Source organism: Perca fluviatilis, chromosome 4 (assembly GCF_010015445.1).
Source record: "Perca fluviatilis chromosome 4, GENO_Pfluv_1.0, whole genome shotgun sequence".
NCBI lineage: Eukaryota > Metazoa > Chordata > Actinopteri > Perciformes > Percidae > Perca > Perca fluviatilis.
In genome coordinates, this window is record NC_053115.1 from 16962852 (window position 1) to 16981520 (window position 18669).

Consider the following 18669-nt stretch of genomic DNA (forward strand, 5'->3'; position numbering starts at 1 on the left):
AGCCAGCAAATATTTGGCATTTGCTTGATAAATGACTTAAATGATTAATTAGTTATCAAAATTTGTTTTGAATTTTCTGTTGATCGACTAAATGATGAATTGATTCATCATTTTGGCGCTGTCTAATGTCGGTATTTTCCTCTATTTTGGTTCCCATTTGTTATGTTAAAGTTTTGAAGAGGATTACATCACAGTCAATGCCAGTCACAACAAGGCTTTTCACAAGACAAAAACTTAACTGATCTTAACTTCCACGAGCAACAATCACTCTGCAGAAAAAACTTAAACAAAACCACTAAAGTCTGGGTCACAAGTACAGTAACATGTTTTAATCCAATAAATTAGATGTATAATGTTATAGAAAAAGAGTACTTATGAAACATGCTACACATTAGGGATTTGTGCACATGTGCTAAGCAGTTCATCACCTTAATATTTTATTCATAGTTGGATAATCCGCCTCACATCATGGATCAGGAATAACTTTGTATAACAGATTAAAGGACTGGCTACATAAGAGGGGACCAGCCATGAATAAAATACAAAAAAATATACTTGTGTAAAATAAGCTTACTGTTGTCAATTGTGGGTAAAGATTTTATATAAAAGTCAAACGCAGCTCAGAGTAAAAGTAATGAGTTTCTTTTTACATAAGACAACATTGTTGTTTGTGATCTTTTCCGGGCAACTCTCTTCTCAACTGATTGACGAAAAGCTGTAAATACCTTATTCAAATCAGACATTGATATTTCTTTTGGATCTAATGGTTACAGGTAGAAAAGAAGGAAAGCCCTTATTTGAATATGACGACATTTTAGAGTGTAGACAGAAAAAGCTATGACTGTGACAATGACAACAGTAGTTATATTCAGTTACTTCCATCTTTAAGTGACACTTAACACAGGAAATACCTTTGAACTGAGTCCTTTTTGTCCAGGTGTCTTTCTTCACTATGATTTTGCCTTTAACGCCAAACACTAAATACCAGTTATAATTCAAGTCTGGTTTTGTCTGAGTCAGTGTCCACTGTATACTGTCTCAGCAAAATTCTGACACACACACAAAAAACTTAAGGTACTGCATACTTTGGACTTCACTACCCAAGCCCATAGTTCATTATTTCAATTAATTTTTAAAAACATTTTGTCTTAAAACTACTAGCATGTTCATGTGTGCAGGTGAAAGTTACTGATCACTGTAATCATTCCTCCTCTCCATACTGGTTGTGTTGTGAAGAGATCCCTTTCTAAAGCGATTGATGACGTGATGGAAGACTAAATTCACAGTCCTGGTCCTGTGTGAACAATACATTCAAAGAATCAGGGTAGACAACTCAAGTGTGTATTTTCCTAAGTTGCAGTATTTTAACATTGTAAAAAATCTGCACCTAACCTTCCAGCAGAAAAGGCCTCAAATTAACATGAAACTGAAATGTCTTTATGGTCACTTGTCCTTTTGTTGAAGGAGTTTGTGCCCAACGTTTTTTTCTGAACTGATTCACCAATAAATAACAAGCTATTGTTTAAATAAAAACATGTTTCGTGATAATGTGGCCTGCTCAGTTAGCCACACAGGATGCAGAGGCTTAACATTATGAAATCTATGCTGGTATATGTACATGCTGGCTTTGGTTCTGGACTTGGGTGTTATCTTAATCCATGCCTCATACTCAGCCAGTTTATGAACGTGATATGAATGTGCACGGGTTAGTCAGTCAGCTCCTCAGTCATCAGACAAAAAGACCTTCTATTGGTGGCCACCATCCGTCCGCGTCCTAATCCGGCACACACACATATTATATAAAAATGGCCATCCAATCCCGCGTCACACAGAGAAACAACTCTAGGCGGTCTGCTTGTGTGGCTCACTAACAGGACTGGATAGGTGCATCATGATTGTTATAGTGGACCTGCTGTTGATGCTTATCCACCTGAGCTACTCCATCCTGCATGCCGTCATCCAGACTTTCCTCAGGCCAAGGCTCAAGTGCATTGACGGGGAGCTCTGTCTGATAACAGGGGCCGGGGGCGCGCTGGGCCGGCTGTTTGCCCAGGAGTTTGCCAAAGAAGGAGCACACCTAGTGCTGTGGGATTGCAACACGGCTGCCAACGAGCAGACCGCCAAGCTGGCGCGGGAGCTGGGAGTTCAGGTGCACACATACACGGTGGACCTGACCAAGCGTCAGAACATCTATGAGACGGCGGACAGGGTGAGAGCTGAAGTCGGGGAAGTCTCCATTCTGGTCAACAACGCTGGCGTGGTGGCCGGACGGAGGCTGCTGGACTGTCCTGACGGGCTTTTGGAGAGGACTCTGCTGGTGAACTGCCACGCACTGTTTTGGGTGAGACTTTAACGCACGCACCATTTACGCACATTTGGAGCCGTAAAACTCCACCTTTGCTAGACACAGAGCAAACAATCTCTACCAGCCTGACATGAATTACGTAACATCTATTCAAAATATAGTCCTCCCCGCTGATCTGTATTTGTTCACTGATGTGTGAAGGAATCAGAGCAGCCTGTGCCGCCGAGCTCCATTATGTCCTTGTGACATGTTAACATGAGGTTACAAGTAGGCGGCAGTAACCTTAAACACTCATCCCCAGAATAGAAAGAGCCCACAGCGAGTCCACCATATGACCAGTGTCAAGTTAATTAATAAAGGCCTTAAAACTAGATTTTGACACAAGGCCCCTTTTTAAAGACATGGCCTCAAAACAGGCCCTTATCATGTCAGTTAATATTGTGCTTAAGTGGTGCATATTTTCATATTCCCAACAAAGTCATGATTAATGAAATTACCAGACCAGCTGCCAACAGTCAAGTTGGGGCTTTGTAGGGCCCCTCTGGGTCTGAGGCCCACCTGGTAATCCAGCCTTGCCTTTGAGGCCACAGGTTCACGATGTTGTGAATAGATTTGTCGTGAAAATAATAATAATCTGGTAATAAAAACAGGATTTTTACAATTGACAATGTGCACCCTTCAAACACACTTAAGTGTAAACTCATTGACATGACAGGGACCCTAAAAGGGAGCCGGCTGCATTTGGTCTTAAAGCTTAAAGATGTAGAGGCCGTGTCAAAATCTACAGTATACACTATTGCCATTTCAGTTGATACTGTAATACATGTTAAAGCAGGGATCTTCAACAGGGGGTCCGGGACCCCTATGGGGTCCTCATAGTCAATGCAGGGGGGCTGCCAAATTATTGTTTTTTCAAAAATGTAAGTCTTAACATGAATTCAACATAATATTAGCAAATATAAATCCCCACTGCTTACTGACCTACAGTATCGGTAAGGTAGTCACTAAGATAGCCATCCACAGACACAGTTCACCCTGAGCATTCACTGTGCCACATGTATGTTTAACATTAAAACATGATTTATAAAATCATGCCAACAATTTTGATGTTAATAGCTTAGTATGCTATGCAAAAAAGGTATGTATAAAGGCTTTAGGCCACCCTACACGTTATTGTAGGCTCAGTTTAATACGCATCTTAATTTTATACAATATATGTAATAGGGGGCTCCATCTGTCTCTCAGTTAAGGGGTCCTTGGCTTAAAAAACATTGAAGACGCCTGTGTTAAAGCAAACATATTGACCCTAAGGTGAACCTTTGGACAAATATACTTCTGTGCAGATGAAGAAGCTTTGTTCAAATACTGGTTGAATATTTCAACATATTTGGCTTCGAGAGCACCAGGTAAACATTTGGGTATTTCCTCACCAGACTCTCATAAAATGCTTCAGATACCATACAAGTTAAGTAACATTAACATTAACATGATTGTTGAAGTTTCCGTGTTATTTGGCATCATTGGTATTTTGTGTTATTCAAAAGGTGGATGGGCTTGCCTCAGGTTGTCGCTGACCGGTTTATCAGGCCATCTAGATTTCTGTCTAACTTTTTCATAACTCAACAGATGACAAAGGCCTTCCTGCCTCAGATGAAAGCAAAGAACCATGGTCACATTGTAACCATTGCTAGTGCTCTTGGACTATTCAGCACTGCCTGTGTAGAGGTAAGACATATGATTGACTTCCTCAACCACAAACTGAACAGACAGATCCTAGAACAATCCATTATGGAGAGCATTTAAATTCTGGTGTTTACTTTCTTCCTTCAGGATTACTGTGCCAGTAAATTTGGAGCTGTGGGATTCCACGAGTCACTGACGCACGAGTTGCTCGCAGAGGACATGGATGGCATCAAAACCACTTTAGTCTGCCCTTATATTGTAGACACAGGGATGTTTGCAGGCTGTGAAATCCGGTGAGATGCCATCATTCATCATTTCAAATTTTGTGGATACTGGAAAAAATAGATTCTATGTTCTCCACTTTTTGTTTGACATTAGGAAGGAGCTTCGCAGTTTAATTCCACCCCTGGAGCCCCTATACACCGTACAGCAGTCAATGAAAGCTATTTTAGCTGAACAGCAAATGATCTGCATTCCTCGCCTTATGTACATTGCCTTCCTAACACGAGCGTGAGTACACTGTAGAGGGAAAAAGGCCATAATTGATAATTATTTACAGACCAAGACAATAAATTAATGTGGAACATGTCTTGTTTTCCTTCCTTCCATTCTCTAGATTGCTCCCATGGGAGGCAAATGTAGCAACATATCGCTTCATGGGAGGTGACAAATGCATGCTACCCTTCATCAAGAACGTTGAACTGAAGACCTCCAATGGCCACATCAAATCCTAAGACTTCTCGGTCAGCCTGTCTTATAACCTTTTGGACCAATGCAATCGCCAAAGGCTCACACTGTATGTTCTTAATACATACATTTGTCATCTAAAGGGAGAGCCCAGTATCTGCATGTTTAACAATGGCCTGAAGGGTAACTTTATTCACAGCCATTATTGCATACATGTTTGGTGATTTCTGCTTATAAATAACTATAACTGGATCTGAAGGGCCACCAGGGTTTGTTTAATGAAAAGGAAATTCCTCCTTATTTATAAAGTTTTTATTTAGATTTATCTCACCACTGGAGGCCAACATTCACCAACCAAGATAAATTCATCAAAATACTGCTTATAGAAAAGAGGCTGCAATGATAACAGATCTATACAAGGGCCTCTTTTTATTCACATTAACAAACAGTGCAGAAACAAAGACAATAAGAAATTTAAGGGAAACATGCAACAGAAAAATACTATGCATTATGTTTGAGCCACAGACTACAGTCTCCATAACTGTAAAAAGGAATTCAATCATACAAAAAAAAAAAAAGCACTAAAGAAATCCCTCCCATATGATTGTGATGTTCAGCTGTTCCACAATACTGTTGAAGTATACGTCTGCTGCTGCTGTTTTTGAAATAAACTGACAATTGTATCGGAACTTGATATCCAATTCCTTGTCAGCATTTGCCACACAGCAAACATAGGGCCCAAAAACAAAACCGTAATTCAGTTAGTCAATTTTTGGTCATGTCTTTAAAAACCCTTAAAAAAAACATTATCAGCAAAAACACCCTAAATTCAGGCATTCAAAGTCAGGCAAATCATCAACGATCATAAACTGTAGAGTCAAACCAAATCCGTAAAGATTCAAATTCAGCTGAAGCAGGTCTGCCGTGTGACCTGAGCTCACTGTGGCTACTCCTGCAGTGTATTGTAGTCTCATGAGGAAAGGGAACACCATCACATCGGTTTCAAACCAACTGCACAGTGGCTGCCTGTAAGTAGCCCTGCAGGAACTGGAGGGCCTCTGCATTCAGACTGGTGCTCAGCATTGACGGAACCTGCACCAAAAAGAGAGACAAGGCGAGAATCACTCATTTGCTTTCTGTATCGTCCCATCATCTGTAGCAGAGCACAGCAGTTGTGCAATAGTCTTAACATTTCTGCTATTACAAGTATAACGTTAGGACTTAAAAAAAAATAACCAGAGAACGTGACTTTTGGGACAACTTGCGACATTTTTTCCCCCCCTGCCCATGTCTTAAAACATACCCTTCCTGGACAGGCAGTAGAGAGCTTGTGGAGTGACTGAGCCAGCAGGATTTTGGGATTGCCAACGGCGTCTCCTATCGGGTCGTGCTCCTTCTTTCCGGCAAAGGCGAGTTGCGAGAACGCCGTCTGATAGCCTGGTGCGTCTTCAATGTCGATGAAGTGCTCATCATCCGGGATGCTGTCATCTTCTGGCAACTCAAATAGACCAATGAGTGCCTGGAGCAGAGGGGTCCTGAACACACATGTTAACACCCAAATCATTGGTTTTACTCAGGACAACAAATTAACACTTGTAACCCAGTTTGTATCAGGAGAGTATTTCAGCCAAATAGCTGTATGCATAATGTTGGGAATACTAAATCAAACACATTTGTATATGCCCACTAAGTCCTGATAAGAGGACTTTGGGGGAGACTATAGGTGTGTAGGGGTATGGGCCAAGTAACTGCATGAAAAAAAAAAGGAATGCAATGGTTGGGTCATCTTCATGCGGATTTCCTACCAGAGTTTAGTGTACTCTGTGTCCATCATTGCAGGACATTCAGTAAGGACTTTTGTGATGCCAACAGCGCATATCTTCTTCTCAACTGGTCCAGACACCTTCTGAACCTCTGGAATAATTATTTTCTCCAACACCATACCAAACATCCTGCAACACAAAAAGCAAACCGGATTAATGCTGTGCATTTTGCCACTTGTCGTCTGCTCTTACACTAAAGATAAGATAACCTGGAGCAAAGGCTCTGGGACCAGGACATATTGGCTATACTGCAGGCAGGAGAAAGAAACCAGCATCATCATCATCATCATCATCACATAGGGAAATTTAAAGCAGCTATTATTATGCATATGAATGCATTGTCTTCTAGACAACAATATGCCTCTAAATATTATCAGTTTTTCTCTATTTTTTTACTTCTTCTTGTTTAAGCATACAAAAACATTACAAATTGCCATCACTCATAATTCAACCTGATCCACAAACCTGTGTCCGTGGGGGATCAAGTATTGTGGCAAGTGGTAATTGGGATGGAAGGATACCGGTTAGAAACACCTTTTTCACCATTAAACTGGGTAGCCTGTGAAATCCATTGTAACTGCTGTAAATCCAACCTGACTACAGCTTCCATCCTTCACCAAGAGCCACCTTTAAAGTTTAAAAAGGGATGAGTGTTTGATAATAAAAGTATTGGCTGAAATATTCCTTTAAAAAGTATGTCCTATTCACAGTGAGCAAGACAGGTTTAAATAGCTCAAGGGGCCATCATCTTCTTTTGAATCTTGTGTGCCGTTAAGTTTTAACAGAACTTATCATGTTCCAACTGCCTAAACGCTCCACTGATGGATGAGCCCACTAAAGAACTGCAGTAAGAGGTCAGTGTACAACATCTTTTGGCCTATATTGAAAATACACATACTTCGGTTGGATGCTGTCAAAAATCTCCTGAAGTGCAATGGCTCCGTATTTGACACAATACAAGTTGATGAACACCAAGAAACCTGTGAGAAAGTAAGAAAGTAAGCATTATGAGACAGACCGTAATTTATACTACCAGTGGTGATCATTTTCACTATACTGGCATGCGCTTGGTCACCCGACAATGTTCGACACATAAATAACTCAACAGAACATGAACACAATGAGATGATTGTACTAACTTTTGATGAACTTGGTAGTTTTGGAGCTTTGGAGCCTCTGGAAGAGCAAAATGAAGATCTGTTTCCTGTACTGAGTGATAGATTCTCTGGCAAAAAAAAGCCCCCCCCCCCAAAAAAAAAACACATGTCAAGTTCACTTTAACAATTTCATGACCTAAAAACCAATCAATTTCACAACATACAATATTTTATATATGATCCACTGAGAACACAACTATAAGCGACTTACGGGGGCATGTGCTCTACGATACTGTTGAGAAGGTAAAAACCTTGGTGATCATTGGCCTTAGAGGCAATAAGCTTTTGGAAAACTCCAAGCAAGCCGGGCTGAGAGGGAAAGATGACCAAGACAAGATCCAAGTGTCAACATACTGGTCAGACAACGAATAAATTATACAACGTATACATGTTAAACAAAACAAATAGATGCAATCACGGTTATCAACTGCATACAACTAAGTAGAGATGTTCCGATACCGATAACCGTATCGGTATCGCCTCCGATACTGCCTAAAACGCTGGTATCGGTAAGTACTGGAGTTCATGCACCGATCCGATACCATGTAATAAAGCCCTAAAGAAAATCTACGTTAAAGTAGTTTATGTTCTTTTTCCGTTATAAGTGACAAAGTGTCAAACTGGATGAAAAAAGAAAGTTCTGCGGCATTCATGGTTTGTGTTTGTTCATGTTTCACAAAGAGTTTAACCTGAGCCAGACCGACAACAAAGATAGAAATCATATCACATCCATACAGGGATAGTAGTATACAGTTGTTAAAACATAATAAAATATATGACACACTGGTATCGGATCAGTAATCGGTAGCGGCCGATACGCAAATCGGACCATCTCTACAACTAACACATTACCATTTTCTCTGCTGTACACAACACTGCCATCACTTACTATTTTATCTGCAGCAGAGCCGGCGATAGAGACACCTCCCTTCTGCAGGTAAGCCTGAAGCAGACGCACCAGAGGAGGGATGTTTCCTGTCCGTTCCCATAGCACAGGCTGCAGCAGGTGAGGGAATAAAGCCATGTAGGAAGAGGGAATAGAGTTGGAGTGGATCTCTAGCAGGAGAGACATCACCTGGAACACGTATGGAAGAAACTCTGCAACGGAGGACAAATGGAGGATGAGTGGAGTTGCTTCTATAAGCATCTGTGTTTCATATCATCTACACCAGAGATATTCAACAGGGGAGTCTGTGACCCCTAGGGGGTCCTCGGAGTTAGTGCAGGGGGGCGGCCAAATTATGTTTACAAAATTCAAAACTTTAAAAAAAATTAATATACGTCTAAAAATATACACATTACCATAACATTTTATAAGCAAAGATAAATTGGCCCATTTGTGAAAAAAAATTAATTTACGCACTGAAAATAAGCTTACTATGCCTACTATGGTAGCCATACAGTTAAGCTTAAGGATTCACTGCCAATCATTTTCATCCATGCAGCTCAGTTTAATGCAACTTAAAGCAACACTAAAGCACCTTTACTGCTTCAATCCCCCTACAGGTTGGAAGCAGAATTGTCCATTACCGCTGTCGTAATGTCTCATTCGAACTACAGATCCACTACCCAACCTGGCAAACTTGCATGATGTAATGTAATGCTTCCAACCTGTAGGGGGACTGAAGCGGGAAAAGTGCTTTCGTGTTGCTTTAAATTTATACAGTATACGTAGCAGGGGGTCCCTACTTCGTCGCTCTCTTAGCTAAGGGGTCCTTGGCCTAAAACACTTTGAAGCCCCCTGATCTACACATATACAGTATAAATTAGAGATGCACCGATAGACCGGCCGGTGACCAGAATTGGCTGTTTTTCAAGTGCTCGGCCATGACCGGCGACCGGCAGGTCAGTTTGAGATATGCCGATTTCATGCCGGTCAATGCTACTGACAACATAAGTTATGAGTTACAGTTCTCAAGGACGCACGCACACACGGAAGCGACATCACAGTCTCTTTTGCTTTTTCCTTTCTCTCAACTTTTCCGCCATATTTGGCGCCCGTACCCGCTCGCGGTGTGAAGCGCGTGTCCGCGCTATTCTCGCACATGTAGGGAACCTCGTAAATTAATCTGCAATATGTCAGCTGTTTGGAAATTCTTCAGCGTGTGTGCAGAAGATAACAAGTTTGCAAATATGCAACACCTGCAAGGAAAAAGTAGGGCGTGGAGGGACGACACAAAAAAACCAAAATCTAAATTTCTTTAGTTGGATATTGTATGTGAAAAGAAGGAAATGGTTCTAACATGGCACTTTAGATGTGTGTGAATTTCCCACACCAGGAGTAATTTATATAGTTCCATTTTATAATGATCCATTATATGTTCAAAAAATGTTCTATGTTCTGTGCAAAATTTTTTATTAAAGAAAAGTTAGAAAATAAATATTTGCATGTGCTGTAGGCCTAAAGTGGTTAGAAAAAATTTCGGTATCGGCTGGCCTAACTCAAAATCGGAAATGGCCTAGAAAGTTGTAATCGGTGCATCTCTAGTATAAATCAATTCCATAGGTAAATGACAAACCCTGGACATCGTTCTGAAGGATCTCAGTGAAGACGGGGAAGAGTGCTTCCTCGAAGCTGCTGACCGTGGTGGGGTTGGACTTGCAGGTGATCCGGACAGACAGGCACAGGGACTCAAACAAGTAGTGGTTAAAGTGAGGCTTGCTGGGATTCTGGAAATGGATGACAGATTTTGAAATAGTTGACACGTGTATCCCCTGAACCAACCAGCATCTTGGTGAATCTTTCTATATACACGAATAGTAACAAAGTGTGTGTTACCTTGCTGACTAAGAGGAGCTTATGAGTGAGCTGACCAATCAGGGTGGGAATGTAAGGAACAATGGCCTCCTGCAGCAGGGAGAAGCTGCGCATGATGGCTTTAAAAATTAAGAAAGACATTATGAGGCTACTTAAAATAACTTTGGAGTTGGTCTGACACCGACTTGGAAACCGTAATTGAGAGCATTTTAGATGACAAAGGAAAGTCAGGTTTACCTTTCATGATGTATTCATTTTCTGCAGAACCAGGAAGAGCCAATGCCTTGAACAAGTTGTTGAGCAGCTGTTCAGTAAAAGGTGCCATCTCTGCAGGTGTGATACTGAAAAACATACAGAGGGGATGATTGGCTAAAATAATGTGTTAGTAGCTATAGAGATAGACGTTAAAGTCTGAGCAGACTTTCTACACTTCGCCTTGTTGTTTCATCACAGTTGTCCATAAAACTTTTTGTGAGACTGCTATTACTGCAATGCTGTGGGTGAAGGTAGTATACAATTGATCTTTGAAGAAAAAAGGTAAATAAATAGATAATCTTCCTAATATCAGTTAAGGGTGATTACTTCACACTAGTAATTACAAGGCCTTGTTGAATACTTGATTCTGATTGGTCAATCACAGCATTTTACGGTCTGTTTTTTTCTGTACAAAAAAGGTCCATCCACACCAAGAACGATAACAATAAAGATAAAGTTTTAAAAATAGTTCTAACTCAAGTGGGTGGTGGAGTTCACAATACAACTATAACGACTCACTTTCAGAGCGATTTGATAAACAATAGAAACTGACAGCCAATCACAATCCATCTGAATTTACAACGTGGCACAGCAGATCACACTGCAGAGAGATTTCCAAAAGAGGTCAGTGGCACGGTGTGACTTTCCACTCGGCGGGGCTACGGTCCTTTAGGCAGCTCTGTGTATTTTAAAACACTACTTTGAAAGTACTTCTAATGTCACAGAAACCACTGAGAGACAATATTGTCTTTGTTGCACTGCATGTCCATTACCGTTAACCATTTATTTCAGTTTTAAAAAGTGCACATATTGTTCAATCTACAGTCCAAATCCATGTAAACTAATGTGAAAGCAATCACAAATGTTGGTAAATATGGAGACATTGCCTTGTTCTAAGCTGGACTGAATTAGGATGTGAGTAAGGGTACCACGAAACCGAAAATTCAGTAGTCTGTGCCAATACCAGTAAAATAACACGATTCTCGATACCAATTTCAATACCACGGTCTAAGATTCCACGTACTTGAAACATGAACTTCTTTATTAAAATATTTGAAAAATATTAAAATGTCATGACAAGACATACAAAACATGTGCAATAGAGCATAGAACAACATAATAAAGAGCTATTAATGGTCATAGTGCAACAACTAGTGTCCCCAGACATATTTTCAAAAAGGTACTGTGCAAAAACAACAGTGCAAAACAAAATAGTGTTTCTAACAGTTGCGTGACCAGAGACGTAACAAACCCCAGGTAAATATTGCAGATGTATTTGAAAGATGGAGACAGCTTAGAGCCCAAAAGGACGCAGAGTTGGCTAATTTCCTCCTGAACAGGTAAGCATAGCTTCAGGCTAATTTATCACGGCTACAAGGGACAGGCATTTAATGTCATTTCAACATTTGTGTACTCACATTGCATTATACAGCTAGAGTACCCGAGTTGGTTACTCGCAAAAACAATTGAGACACAGTCAGTAAAGTGATCCCTACTGGTCCTCCTGGCTATCAACGCCATGTTAACCCTGCTAACTGCTAGCTAACGTTACCCGAGGACCAGGCAAGCGGCCACGGCTGTTTACAACGTGTAGCCTGTTCAGCGGCCGTAGCCGACAATGGTGTGTTATTTGAAGCCGAGAGAGGGGGGCTTTAAATCAGGAAGAGAGGACTGTGAGTTTGCCGTGAACATGCAGTTTTTTTTTTTAGGTAGGGTAGAATCTATCTCCGTTAACTCTCGTGCATATTTTTTCGAAAGCTACGTCCCATGGACCGGAAGTAGAAGGGCGTGACTTCGGCTTGTTCGTGACCTCCTACTTCTGAATGCATCGAGTGGAACACTCTGAAGCGTATACTGCCCCCATCAGTTCCAGAAGAGGCGCAGGACCGATGCTGCTAATACTGGCATCGGCGCTCACGGTGCTTACAAAAAATGGACATCGTCTGTGTTTTGTCATTTTAGAACCGAAAGGTATCGCAAGTATCAGTTCTCGTGACATCCCTAGATGTGAGAGTTACAACATTTTAATCTCAAGGATAAAAAAAAAAAAATTAAAAATGAATGAATCCCAACTCGTTTTAACATTCCATTCTACACTGTACAATCCCTGCTCACTTTTTTGTATTTGGAAAAAAAATGCATGTGAGCAAGACTCAGGGACCGTTTTGGTTAATTAAATATCAGTATCTTTTACTATATCGCTCGATACTTACAGTGTGGTGTTGCTGGAGCCTCTCATGGTGAACAGCCTCTCCAAAGCATGGGCGGCGTAAGTGTGCTCCACTGTGCTCTCTGCCTGCAGGTGACTTATCAACAGAGGAACTGCCTGCAGCAGCTGCTCCTTAGGAAGCTGAAGGATAAGGACAGAGAAGAGCCCTCTGTAATGCATTCATTTTGCTTTTGAAATTGAACAAGTTGCAGAGAAAGTAACCGTTCATACCTGGCTTCTGAAGATCATGACATACTTGATGGCATCTGCCTTCAGCACTGGGAACTCATTAACTACAATGACAATTAGTGCTTGATGTTAATTAATGTCTATACACAAATAGATGTGGACATTCAAATGTCACCCCAGCTCACTGAACCAAACCTAAAGTGAGCCAGCTGGTGTAACACAGAATACAACTCTACATCATATTGAGAGGTGTTAAAAGTATTCTTACCATTAGGGGATTTTAGGTCTGAGAGAATGTGGTTCACAAAAAATTCATTCAGATTCACCAACTCGTTGGCTTGTGTGATTCCATGCTGGTGAAAGAAAATAACGTAAGGACTGAGTAAATTATACTAATTATGTCAAACACAGATTATAAATGTTCATTGCATTAGCAGGTATATAGTCAATAAGCCTCTGAAGGTCAACAGTCAACAATACCTTCTGTGTCTGTGCTTTAGACGCCAGTGATGTGACCAAATAGATGGCGGCATCTTTGTGTTTCCAGTTCTCCCCAGGGTTCTTGGCGTACTCTCCCAGCATTGAGTTCACATAGCCAGAGAAGATTGCCGTGACAGGGCCCTCAAAAAATTTACAAAGGCCTCTCACCAAGTCACATGCCGCCCTACGACGAGTGTCGATGTCTGACGGAGGATGGGAAAAGGGTTAAAAATGGGGACATTGTTATCATTAGCATAGTTTTGTTAACTGTCCATGATTTTTATGTGGAAACCTATTGAAACTTTAGATTTAAGTGTTCAAACAAACCAACCAATTTACTAAATAACTATGAATATGGAGTTCGACTAATCTTATATGCCAGGAGAGACACTTTCCAAACAGTCAAACTCAAAATGTGAGGAGGAAGCAATGATCTCAAATCTTTACCAGATCCTTCAAGGTCCCTCCGGATGTATTCCTCAGAGTTATCTTCAAAGGCCTCCTCATCAGCACCTAATCAGGAATTACAAGCCATCTGGTCAGTATCCCACAGTATACAAGTCAAGTGCATGCTTATGTCCAAGCAAGCAGAGCCCTGAATCAGATGTCTACTAATGACATTTGCAAGTGCAATCTAAATTTGAGAAAAAAGCATTTACTTACTTCTGAACTCCATGTTGGGCACAATGACCTTCTCACAAATGCTAGTAAGTGTATTCTGGTCCTCAAACAGATGCTTGTAGTGTGGCCTTTCACACACCGACGCCAAGAACTGGATAGCATTGCTTACCAGCTGAAACAAAGCCAAGGTCTATTGTTAGTACTGGGAAAGTAAACTTTAAAAAAAAAAAAAAGAAATTATAGAAGTGAGGGATCGGTCCGCTCACCAGGTCATATTTGACTTCCTGGCCAGTAGAAACTAAAAGGTTCCAGATAGCAGTGACGAAGCGTGGCAGATACGGCTGGAATTCTTCGTCGTACTTTTGAGCATAGAGAGCAGCATTGTCACAGATCTGAGACTTCAGCAGCTCCAGGAGACCGGCTTCCTCCTCATCCTATGGAGTTGTCACAAGAGACATAAACACACAAATGTTTAAAGCCACTCTATAGCATAGCTGTGTTAAACAATGTATTGCATGAGAGAGAGAAAAAACTCACATCAGTTTGTAAAAGTTTATTATCCAAAGTCAGTAGACCGTGGAAATTGGTCATCCAGGTTTCCATGTTGTCTTCAAAAAACTCTGGAAGGTCCTGTGTAATAACAGAGTACAGTTGCAGGCAAATGTTTCACATAATGGTAAAAATTGTGAATGAATTACTAAACAGAAGCTGACGTTACCTCTACATGGGGCACATTCATCATACAGTACTGTGCATGATTGCCTTGCATTAATTACAAATGTATTAATGATAAACTATTGACTGCATTAATTTCCAATTAAAAATAATAAATGAAAGCAAACATTACAAATTCAGCTTTTGAGAAACTTTGGACCGCTTATGGATGTAAATGATGATTGGCTCTGTAATGGCAAAAATTACATTTAAGCATGATTCCTTATATTCTTAGGTTTTATTTGTGCTTTGGTTTTTCTCACAATCCTGAAAGGTTTCTCGTTCCCACATGTAGATTCTGATTCTAACTAAGTGAGAATCACAAAGTCTGGAACATAATGTGAGCACCGTTTGTCTGAACAGATAGGGGCTACAATGTCACCCTAAAACTATCTCTCTTGATACATTTAGTTTTCCCATGCCAGTTGAGATGCAATGGGGGGGGGGGGTGTCGTACAGGGGGGAGGAGGCGAAATGGCTCCAAGATGTCTCTTGTGTTTTTTGATGGTCTTCATGTGTATCAGATTGCCTATGAGAAATGTAGAGTCATAATAAGCCAAGTGCGTGTGTGCTGTCACTCTGAAGATTTATTTAAGCTCATTGTTTCTGTTCACTCATTGAAAAAAAACTGTGCCAGATGGTAATTGTTGATAGGGACTTTTCACAGCACAAAAGAGCCAAACAATACAAAATCAACTCTTTAAAAACGGAAAAAGATATGAGACGTCCCTGACCATGAAGAACCAAAGCTACTTCACATTAATCTTTTATGATCAACTTTGATCTTGGGTGCAACTTCAAAAAGATGTCCACAGCAATAAATGCCCTCAAAATATATATATAAAATGGGAAAACAGCACACAAAGATGTTTGGATTGCGATATAGTGCTTGGGGGGTGGAGAAGGATCACCTCCGCTACGAAAGAGACAATGCAGCTGTCCAAACCATCAAAGCCTTGAAGTACAAAGAAAATTGAACTGACCTGGAAGTTAAGACTGTAGAACAGCTTGGAGATGAGTGTGAGGGAAGAGAAGAGGACCTTCAAGGCATTGACGTCTGTAGCATGAGTCTGACACAACTCAATAGTGGCCTACAGCAAAGAAGAGCGAACATTCACTATTAATACTTCTTCATTTACAAACATTTTGATATTTTTAGATGTTATATAACAACTTGTAAGTGTTGTTATAATTGAACTGCAAGCCATTACAAACCTTGAACAACTCCGTCAAAGGTAGGGCAAATGTGTCCAGTACTAGTTTGATCTCTGACCAAAGCTCATTTGATTTGAACTCATGGCGGTACCTTGAAAAAAATAAGGGAGTGGACAGAAAAAACAATATTATTTATTTAATCATTATAACAGTTTAACCAATTGAGAAGTGAGCTCTACCTCTTGAAGAGGGAATGTGCAGTACGAAGCACTCCATTGATGATGTGGAAGTCTCCACTTCTGAAGCGGGTCACCATCTCAGTTAGCAGGTCAGGCCATTTTTGAGGGAAATCTTCCCTTCCTATAATACTGATGGCATCACTCAACTGTAGAAATGCAGAGGATAAACAGTAGCTTTGTTGAGCATATTTCTTCATACATATTCAAATTAGACCCTTAAAGGCACTGTAACATGTGAGGATGTACCTGTTTTTGAATCTGTTCTGGACTGCTTAACATCAAATTTATTATGTTTGCTTTGATCGCTGTTCGGTCTGGATCAGATACTTTGTTTGGTTCATCTTCAACCTTTGGGAAAACATATCACAAAGTCAGATAATCAACTCAGTGTACAGGTCAACAAGACTAATACGATAATGGTTCTGTTCAGATTTTGAACTAAATGTAGTCTGGATACGGTATAGGGGACAGCACTACTCAGTATGACACGATGTGCCCTGCTATGACATGAACTTCCACGATAACCTTCGACATCACTGTGACCTTTAATGTGACTATTATCGCCACTGTTCATCACACCCCCAACCGGCCCGTCAGACACCGCCTACCAAGAGTCTGGGTCTGCCGAGGTTTCTTCCTAAAAGGGAGTTTTTCCTTGCCACTGTCGCGATAGCCACTGCTAATGCTTGCTCTTGAGGGAATTACTGTAATTGTTGGGGTTTTGGAAATTACAGAGTGTGGTCTAGACCTACTCTATCTGTAAAGTGTCTCGAGATAACTTTTGTTATGATTTGATACTATAAATAAAATTGAATTGAATTGAATTATACTTTATATAGTTTGTCCCATACAGCCCCAATCTGATGCATGCCATGCAGTGTGAATTCAAACACTGTATCTACATACAAGATACAAGAGTCAACATTGATTGATTTTATTTAGTGAGACTCACGATGCGCCAGTTTCTTTTGATGTAGTTCTTGAAGGTAACAGCAGCACAGACACGAATCACGTTGTCTTGGCACTTCTCCAGCAAAGTGAGTAGAAATAAGGGGTAGTTCTGGTTTCCCTCCACAGATTCAAGGAACTTTTCAGCTAAAAAAAAGAAACAAGATAAATAGAAAACAGGTGTTGCAAAGCAGAGATTACACAATCATGTAAATACTTTGCATTAATAGGTCAACGAGAACAATATCCTTTATAAACTGTATTAAGATATGCAAGTTCATGCTATGTCATGTATTACCTGGACGTCTGACTGTTGGGTCTGGGTCCAGCGTTTTCCTGAGGAACTCGGTGAGGGTTTGTAGGTTAGCATCATTCAGTTCCATGCTTGTAACTAAAAGGCAAGAAAACGAGCGAGTGAATGAAAGAGATGAACTAGTGTCTGGCAACAATTTGCTAAAGAGGCTTATAGCCTTACTAAACATGAATGGACTTTATCTAAATGCTGAGTAATCATGTGGCTACACAAACTGTAGCTATAGGCTATCAAAATGTGTGTATTGGTTGCTCTAAAATCATATCACTTAAAAAGTTAGTAAATGTGTGCTAAATGTAACTCTTGAAATAATTCATGTTGTGACTAAAACGTCAGTTTTACTGCTCTATCTATCAAGTAAAGGCAATTCATGATACCAAGTTTACAGTTATTCTGCTAGTCTCAGTCATAGTTGACGTTACATGCATTCCATCTGCCGATTGCAGCAGCTAACCTAGCAAGGCTGGCTACTTTAGCCTCAATCTGACATTAGCTCCGTTGGCCCCGCTGACTCCAGATCAGTTTATGCAGTCTAACGTCTAAGCTAGCAGTATGGTCTTCTGTCAATTGAATATGACAGTCGCTACATCGCATAAACTTTATCTTATATAAATATATATTTAACAGAAGTTATCTCTTGATTCACAGTCCCGAACTAACAACATAGCTAATGTACATTATCTAAAGCTGCATGGAAAGCAATATCCCATTCCAGTGAATAGACTGATCCAGCAGCGGTCCCCTCCAAGACAGCCTGCTAATATTAGCGCTAGCTTGCTAATGTGTTTTGTGCTAACCATAAAGTTAGCTAAATTCCGAACAACAAACATGTACTCGCAACATGCCGGACAGACCCAAGTTAGAATTCCGTATTACCTAATAAAGCACTGGGACATCTTACCGTTACAGTAAATTTCAGTCAGAATGGGCTAGGGAGGCACTAACGTTGCCAGCCGTGCTCGCCGTGCCAGCTTTCAAACGTACAGAGTAAAAGGAACTGCGCGGTCAGTATACTGCGCACGCGTAGATGACATCCGAAAGTTGTAAGACACGCCCCTTGCTTAGTCTTTTGGTCTTTATCTCTTTTTATATGGTATATTATGGTCTTTTTCAAGTACAGCAACGTTACATTA

At 40.6% G+C, this 18669-nt stretch overlaps 2 protein-coding genes across 3 annotated transcripts; one reads left to right on the plus strand and one right to left on the minus strand.

The window, feature by feature from the left end:
- Positions 1-1765: 1765 nt before the first annotated feature.
- Positions 1766-5253, plus strand: LOC120556687 (retinol dehydrogenase 10-like). The gene is made up of 5 exons (XM_039796363.1): positions 1766-2341; positions 3932-4030; positions 4136-4281; positions 4367-4498; positions 4605-5253. Exons 1-5 carry the CDS (start codon positions 1892-1894, stop codon positions 4720-4722), a joined length of 945 nt encoding a protein of 314 aa, XP_039652297.1. The 5' UTR covers positions 1766-1891; the 3' UTR covers positions 4723-5253.
- cse1l (CSE1 chromosome segregation 1-like (yeast)) lies at positions 5088-18562 on the minus strand. Of its 2 annotated transcripts, none has more exons than XM_039796361.1 (25): positions 18438-18562; positions 17522-17614; positions 17228-17370; positions 16522-16623; positions 16276-16421; positions 16097-16187; positions 15865-15972; positions 14705-14797; positions 14434-14601; positions 14210-14339; positions 13994-14059; positions 13547-13749; positions 13335-13419; positions 13109-13170; positions 12882-13018; positions 10651-10754; positions 10435-10532; positions 10175-10325; positions 8545-8753; positions 7867-7964; positions 7638-7723; positions 7397-7478; positions 6481-6627; positions 5979-6210; positions 5088-5767 (listed from the first exon to the last, which is right to left on the minus strand). In XM_039796361.1, the coding sequence occupies exons 2-25, from the start codon at positions 17604-17606 to the stop codon at positions 5678-5680; spliced, it is 2916 nt and encodes a 971-aa protein (XP_039652295.1). In that variant the 5' UTR covers positions 17607-17614; positions 18438-18562; the 3' UTR covers positions 5088-5677. The 2 variants fall into 2 exon arrangements, with proteins under 2 accessions (XP_039652295.1, XP_039652296.1); XM_039796362.1 differs by having other exon boundaries at positions 18413-18547.
- Between the last annotated feature and the right edge of the window lie 107 nt (positions 18563-18669).